The sequence below is a fragment of the Parus major genome, chromosome 1 (assembly GCF_001522545.3).
Source record: "Parus major isolate Abel chromosome 1, Parus_major1.1, whole genome shotgun sequence".
Classification (NCBI taxonomy): Eukaryota; Metazoa; Chordata; class Aves; order Passeriformes; family Paridae; genus Parus; species Parus major.
In genome coordinates, this window is record NC_031768.1 from 113,364,645 (window position 1) to 113,372,574 (window position 7,930).

At 52.0% G+C, this 7,930-nt stretch overlaps 1 protein-coding gene across 7 annotated transcripts in view; it reads left to right on the forward strand.

The window, feature by feature from the left end:
- The window catches only part of TIAM1 (TIAM Rac1 associated GEF 1), a 123,049-nt gene extending 116,503 nt beyond the window's left edge, over positions 1 to 6,546 (forward strand). For all 7 annotated transcript variants that reach the window (XM_015647776.3, XM_033519009.1, XM_015647520.3 and 4 more), the window contains 5 exons: positions 305 to 363; positions 1,159 to 1,261; positions 1,392 to 1,479; positions 2,276 to 2,448; positions 4,112 to 6,546. In XM_015647776.3, the coding sequence (XP_015503262.1) occupies positions 305 to 363; positions 1,159 to 1,261; positions 1,392 to 1,479; positions 2,276 to 2,448; positions 4,112 to 4,587 (899 nt within the window). In that variant the 3' untranslated portion in view covers positions 4,588 to 6,546. The remainder of the gene's footprint in view (positions 1 to 304; positions 364 to 1,158; positions 1,262 to 1,391; positions 1,480 to 2,275; positions 2,449 to 4,111) is intronic.
- Positions 6,547 to 7,930: the final 1,384 nt, after the last annotated feature.

Here is a 7,930-nt window from a genome sequence, read left to right on the forward strand (position 1 = left end):
GTGCCAGTGACAGGATGAGGAGCAGTGGCCGTGAGCTGAAACACAACAAGTTCCACCTCAGCCTGAGGAAGAACTTGTGGCCATGGAGGGGCAGAGCCCTGGGACAGCTGCCCAGGGAGGGCCTGGAGTCTCCCTCTCTGGGGACATCCCAAAATCCCAAATTCCTGTGTCACCTGCTCCAGTGACCCTGCCTTGCCTGGGGGGTTGGACTGGGTGATCTCCAGAGGTCCCTTCCAACCCCAGCTGTCCTGAGATTCTGGGATTCTGTGACTCCATAGCTTTTGTCTCTAACTTTCTCCTCCAGTGTTCAAAACTGCCGTGGTCCTTGTGTACAAGGATGGTTCCAAACAGAAGAAGAAACTCGTAAGTTTGCAGGGACTGTCTGGGTGGGTGTTTCTGGGGCTGAGATGGAGTTTTGATTTCCACGAAGCCATGGAGCTGGAATGTGCTCTGGCACGTGTGGTCCCTGGTGTCTGAGGAGCTGGGTGGGCACAGCAAGCATTCCTTTATCCTTTGTTGCCATGCTTACCACATGCATTCCCTGCTGTGGGTGGATTGTCCTGGATGAAGATGTACTGCCAGTGTGTCTCTTGGCTTAGGTTCTTTGGTCAGTGTGTGTGAGTGTCTGAGAGCTGATTATTGTCTGTCACCTCACACAGTGCCCTGGCTGTCGTGTGCCACCAAGCAAGTGCTGGCTGCTCTCAGTCCCCTCAGGAGCGGCTCAGGGATCCCGCTGGAGTTTGGGATTCCAAGTTAAAGCTGAGCTTGGCAGTGCTACAGCAGGGGCACAGTCTGCAGTGATACAGGGAAACGAGCAATCCCTGCCCATGGCATAAACCAGAGAGGGCTTTGAGGTGCCTGCATGGGGAAAGGCAGCAGGCACAGGGTGACTTCAGGGTGAGAAGCAGAACTCTGGCATATTCCCAAGGGTGTGTGCACCCAGGGCTGGGCTGGGTGGCTTTGGAGGGCGTTGCTAAGAGCTGATGGCCCTTAGGGCTGCTTTAATCCAGACAGCAGCAAGGTCTCCAGAGAGAGGCCCCCTGGGGAGGTGTTGGGATGGGAAAACCAGGATTGCAGCAGGGAGCCCTCAGCACAGAGCACAGGACTGTCTGCCTGCCCCAGGGTGTCGTTTCCTGACAGTGTCTGAAATTCTTGCAGGGAGGATCACACAGAGCCTCAATCTATGAAGACTGGGATCCGTTCCGGTTTCGCCACATGATCCCTCTGGAAGCGCTGCAGGTGCGGGCCCTGGCCAGTGCAGGTAATGTTCCCACAGCTGGAGTCTGCCAGCCTTTGCATGTGTGCCCTGGGGGCCTTCCCTGATCATGCAGGAAATGCTTTGGAGTTCAGCTTAAAGGTAGACATGAAGTTCTGCTTGGTTTTCCCTTTAGATGCAGAGACCAATTCTGTGTGTGAGATTGTCCACGTCAAATCTGAGTCTGAGGGCAGGCCAGAAAGGACATTTCACCTCTGCTGTAGGTAAGTGGGTTTCCCTGTTTTCTGTGGCATCTGCATCTCTGCATCCCTGCTTGTCTTTCCTGGGAGGCAATCTGGGACCACCCAGTGAGGGAGAGTGGGGAGAGGGTGTTAAAACCTTGCTTCTGGAAGGTAGAATTTTGTACAGTCTCTGAAAATAAAGGCACGTAACTTGATCAGCTTTGCACCTTCGTGGGAAAAGTCATATTGCAATTTTCCAGTGGGTCTTCGTGGCAGGTGGTGTGTTCAGGTGGTTCCTTTGATGGCACCAGGTCCCAAGCTCTGCACTTGGGACACTGCCTTCCCTTCAATAAACATCCATTGTTGTGGTGGTGGTTGCCCTGGCATGTTTTTTGGGTTCAAGTAAGATCGTGGAACACAAGTTCATCAGGATCCAACAGAGCTGATGCCAAGGCAGTTCCTACTTCTAGGGAAAGCTGCAGGAGCTGTGGGGTGTGCTTGCAGGGACAGATTGAGCACCACAGGTCACTGGATGTGTGTCAGACACAGCCACGTGTGGGTGGCACTGCAGGGAAAGGAAACCTCGAGAAGGTTGAAAGGCTGAATGTTTTATTAATGACCTGGGTATTGGTTTCCTTGGATGCCCACTGCAGTGACCATGGATTTAGCTTTGCTTTGAAAATACTGAGTTCAGTGGAGTCTTCTCAGAGGAAGCGCCTGCCAGTCAATTTGTACTGTCTTAAATCACAGAACTGGCCATGATTTACCTCATCTACAGCCAGCTTTTAGCAGTTCCCAAGGGGTAACTCTGCCTTTTGTATTCCCACCCCTTTTTCAGCTCTCCAGAACACAGGAAGGACTTTCTGAAGGCAGTGCACTCCATCCTGCGGGACAAACACAGAAGACAGCTCCTTAAAACCGAAAGTTTGCCCTCATCCCAGCAATACGTTCCTTTTGGTGGAAAAAGATTGTGTGCTCTAAAAGGTGCAAGGCCAGCCATGAACAGGGCAGGTACTGTAGGGCTACAGACTTTCAAGATCCCAGTAACCCCAGCACCGTTGTAGGATACGTGGTGGTGTCTGTCACTTGTATATTAGGATTAGCATTCTCTCCTGTACATGTAAAATCTGCAGGTTTTTCCATGCTTCACTTCCTTGAGAGCCTTAAATTGCCTCTATTTACCTTGCTTTGGACTCAAGGCTCAGTTTCAGAGCAGTGCTTCTGGCATGGAAGGGAAATGGGATTCCTGGCAGTACCAATGGGCTGTGCACTTTAATCTGGACTGGGGGTCAGCTGAACAGAGCAGAAGCTGTGTGGTTCTTAAAAGCATGTACAGAATTTTGAGGTAACTCGAGCACTTTTGAACTAAAATGCACAAGGAAAAACAGCTCCCCTGAGCTTGGTTTGAAGGGGCAGCTGTGGGTGTCCTCCACCTGAGCCTTTTCAACTCAGTTGCCAGAGGGCACATGCTCCTCCTGCCCACATTTGGAGGTGCACTTGGTACTCTGATTTTTGTAATGGCCTGTCCTAAACCATGGATTTTCCTTTTCAGTTGACTTCAGGCAAAAGCAGTGAAAAAATCCCAGGGAAAAGCAGGTTTTCATTTTCAGAACTCTAGATGCTGGAGGGAAGAAATATTTGCTTCCAACTGCAAAGTACATGGCACTGCTGCGTGTTTCGTTCTGGTCTGTCGTTTATTTCCTGTTCTGCTCATTAGATCCAGCACTGTAGACAGCCAGGCTTTCTGCTCCTCCTCTGACCAGGGCAGGCCAGACCAACAGCAGCTGAGCCCAGCTTCTCACTCGGGGTGAGCCCTGGCTCCAGCTGGCCCTGGCTGCTGGAGATGCCAGACCTCCTTTCAGTGTGCCATGAAAATTCTGCAGGGATTGAAATCCCACCTTGCAGTCCAGGCCTCCCCCTACAGATAAAATTTGCAATTGCTGAGCCGTTGTACTTAATGTACCTTGAGGCTCAGGGACACTGAAATGACTTCAACCCCAAGGCAGAGCTGGATAAATTTGTCAGTGCAGGGCAGCAAACTCCAACCTCAGAGCTCTGTGTGTGCCCCTGAAGCACCGCGGTGCCTGCAGAGCCGCCAGCTGCAGGATTTGCCCCTGCTTGGGAAGATGTTCTGACACACAAGATGGGAATTTGCTAATTGGGCCAGTTGCTGAGTAGATGCTGAGGAAGGAGCTTCTGCTAACTCTCATGGGTTGGGGGATTTGTTTTTTCCTCGCCCAGCAGGGAGGGAGAGAGGAAGGGAGTAGCAGAGCCTGAACAGGGAACGTGATTCCCTGTCTTTGACGCAGCATCCTCGGCGCTGCTGTAGCCACTGGGAAAGCCGTAGCGCTGCTCTGAGGCCGGACACATTTCCCTCCCCGAGGTGTGAAGCTGTTGGATTTTGCGGGGGCTGCGAGCGAGAAGCTGAGCTGAGGCCACTGGTGCTGGCCAGGACTCAGGAGCAGCAGCAGCAGTTGAGGGCTGTTCTCTGGCACACGCTGGATCTGAGCAGCAGAAATTGCCCGAGCGGGCGCCTCGTGCCGAGGAGCTGCCGGGGGTGACCGGGCCGCGCTGGGCCTGCCCGTGCCGGGCGCGGGCCCCGACGGCACTTAGCTTTGGCCCAGAGCTGTGCCGTGTGTAAAACACCTGTGGGCTTTTATCTTTGTGTGTGCAGTGTCAGCCCCGAGCAAGTCTCTGGGGAGGAGGAGGCGGCGGCTGGCCCGAAACAGGTTTACCATTGACTCGGAGGCCGTCCACAGCAGCAGCCCCGAGAAAGAGCCCGCGCAGCCCGCGCAGGGAGGGGACACTGACCGCTGGGTCGAGGAGCAGTTCGACCTGGCGCAGTACGAGGAGCAGGAGGACATCAAGGAGACCGACATCCTGAGCGACGACGACGACTTCTGCGAGGCGGCGCGCGGCGCGCAGCGGGAGCTGCGGGAGCGGCTGCAGGCCACGTCCCTGGCGGGCGGCCGGCGGCCCGAGCAGCGGCCCTGCCCGCCCGGGGACGCGCACGCCGCCAGGATGGCCCAGCTGAAGAAGCAGGCGACCCTGCCCGGCGTCAACGGCGCCGCCGAGGGCCACGGCGAGGAGGTCATCTGGGTACGGCGGGAGGACTTCGTGCCCGGCAGGAAGCTCAACACCGAGCTCTGAGCCGGCCCCCGCAGGTGTCCCCGGCCCCCGCAGGTGTCCCCGGCCCCGCAGGTGTCCCCAGCCCTGCAGGTGTCCCCGGCCCCGCAGGTGTCCCCGGCCCCGCCGTCCCTCCCGGGGACCCCGCGGATTGCACACTTGCACACACCATTGCGGCAGCTCAAGCGGTCCGAAGCCGTGCGGCCACGCTTCAGGCGACTGACAAACGCTCCAAAACCGGGAACGAAACGAGCTCGAGGTCCTGTCTTACGTTAACCAAGGGCTTTCACACTATTTTATTTATTCAGAAACAATCAGGGGCTGAAATGGAGTAACGGAATCACTGGAAAACAAATCACTCTGGATGTGGTAACCTCTGTGCAGCGAACGGGCTCCGGCAGGAGCGCGAGGACAGAGGGGCCGGTGGCCGTGAAAGCCGTCGGCCGTAGGCTCATCTCCTTGGCGAGGAAACTGCCTTTTTAACCTGTACAGTCGCAGTATTCTGACCCCCTTTCCCCCCTCTAAATGTAAGAGAATATTCATGTACTTTAGGAACGTGTGAGGAAAGGTTTGGGATTTATGTTGTGTTCAGTCCTCTTGGTCTGTGGCTGGTCTAATTTAACGTCGATGTCGGAAGCTCTAGTTTTACATACTCTTGTAAAGATGCCAAACTCTCTTAAAAGAGGTCCAAATTTAACACTTGAAGAAATATTTTTTTGTATTTTACCTGAGATGCAGGGGCACAAAGAGGTAAGAGATTTAGGGTAGCTCCACGTCTTGGATACGAGGCTAGCTTTTTGCAGAGGGTTAGGAATGGTGGTTTTATATTAAAATATGAACTGGAAACTCTTATTTAGGTATAACTTTCTTCAGGAAGAGGTTTATTGTATATGTTTGAGACTGGAGTTTAGTTAGCTAATAAAAAGAATAATAAATAAAATGACATGGCTGAATTGCAATGGAGCAAAGGGATCCGTGCTGTGCCCTTGCTGGAACCACAGATCCCTTTGCTCCTCTCTCTCTGGCAGAGTTTGGGCTTAGGGGACAGGGAATTCATGGCCAAAAAACTGACCTCACCCACTCTCCTACCGTGGGTGAAACTAGTGTATTTTAATTCCTTTATAAAAGCTTTTCCACTGCAATAGAGGATGAAAAAAGTTCTACACAAGTAAAACTTCTTTAACATTTTAAATCTTTTATTTAAACATCTAAAACAGGGTAAAACGTGACTAAAATCTCGTGGTTTTTAAGTAGACTTCCAAATACGAAACACAAAACAGCACTTTTTTTTTTTTTTTATTAGGATTTCTATAGCTTTCCCCATTGCAGTCTCACCTATAGGAATAAAAAAAAAAAAAAAGGAAGATTATATGAAATTTTGTTCTGTTTTGTTGGTATCTATTGATGTTTGACACATCACTAGGTACTCTGAGAACCTGAAATTTTATAATAGCCTTAGGATTATATTTTATAAAATCCACTCTGACTATATTTTAAGACATAACAAGAATTATCCCCACTCCCCCCCGAAACATCCATCACTGTCTGTGTGTCCCAGCTGGCATCCTCCCCTCGCCCCCTCCCTTCCCTGGTTTCTGGTGCACTATACTTGACTTACAAAAGCTTTCTCTAGTTAACTTTTTGCTATCTCCTGGTTTCTTTTCATAAGAGCTTTAGAGGAGTTTCTACCCCCTTTGTATGATCACATGGTTGTTTTTTGTATCATCACCTGTCGGTCGTGTCCCACGTGCTGGAGGCTTTGGCTGTCCTGGGCTGCTCCCGGGGACGCAGTCGGCACTCGGATACTGGAAGGCTGGTACTGGGAAGGTACCGTGGCTCTTGTACATAATGTCATGACATGTCTATGTCAAAGGTTCTTATATATTTCTTTTATAAGCTGAAAGAAGGTCTATTTTTATGTTTTTAGTTCTATGAATGGAACGTTGTAAATGCCTGTCAGAAATAAAATACTGGGAAAAAAAAACAACAAACCAAAAATGTGAAGAGTGGTGTGTGGGGGCCACAGGTCGTGTGGAGCCTGTCGCAGGAGGGCTGGGAGAGGTGGAAGGGGGGGTACCAGGGAGGAGGTCCTGCATTCCCAGCTGCTCTAGCTCAAGAAGGAGCCCTCAGGTAAGGCTCTGCTCGTGTTTTGGTGAGGGGAGACTCCCATTTCCCTTATGGCAGCTGTAACCAGACATTCCTGCTGCTTCTCCAGGCTGCTCCCAAGGAACCTTCAAGTGAGTGTTTTAAAAAGGGAGATAAAAAGCAGCAAATTCCAGAGGAATTCCAGTTGCACTGGAAAAGCACTGGACAGCTCTGTAGCCAGAGCTGCAGGGAGAGCTGGCACAGGCACCCCACAGCTGGGGCTGGCGCTGGCTGAGGGGTGACAGAAGTGACATAGGAGGGAAACGGCACTGAGAGATGGGGTGGGCTGTGTGCTGCTCTTCCTGCAGCATCCCTTGCAGCAATGCTGTGTTTGCTGCTTCAGGCAGGATTATTTTCAGTTTGTAAGGCTATCAGGCTAATCCAAGCTCCTCAGGAATCAGGGAAATGAAGAGTGGAAGTGAAAAGAAGGCAGAGCGAGGGCCTCAAGAAGAAAGCAGCACATGAGAGGTGACAAGTGACGTGTGTGGCAGCTCCACAGCTGAAATGCTTTGGCTTTAAAGCTCTGTGCTGCCACCAGCCAGAAACAGAGGATGACAGAGGGAAAATTCCTCCTGCAATTCCCCGTGCAGCTCAGAGAGGTGAGCACCAAGACCTTGTTTTTGTGCCAGGAGGGACTCTGGTGTCCCCTGTGCCAGATGCCCAGCTCACAGGGTGCAGGTCATTGGTGACCCCTCTGCAATCACACCTTGGTCCAACAGCCAAGCAATCCCCTTCTGGGGAAAAAATACTGCTTGAAACAAAGCAGGTAACTGAAGGAAGCGGTTAGAAATAGCGAGTGGGAAAATAAAGAGGGCTTGGAATGAATTAATGTTGCAGGAAGCAGATCAAAGGCAGAAACTGAGCCATAAAGCTGCAGAGAGGTGTGAATAGAATATTAAATATGTTCTAGGCTGTCCATGGATGGAGGGCAGGCTCTGAACCAACGCCTGGGGGCTCTGAGTGTGGCAGGAGAGAGCATTTTCCCGTGGCCAGTGCTGGGGAGGCAGAGGCAGAGGGAACTCCAGAGAAGGACACAGGCTGTTCTGGATCAGCATTCCCAGTGCCACAGGAGCCTCTGGCACTGCCTTTTGAACCAAATTGCCCAACGTGGTTCCAGCAGCTTTTCCTTCAGCTCCTGCAGAAAACCCTGTTGCCTTCTGGGTTGGTCCAGCAGGAATCGTTGCTCCCTAAATTTCCTGGAGGCTCCTTTGGCTGCACAGGA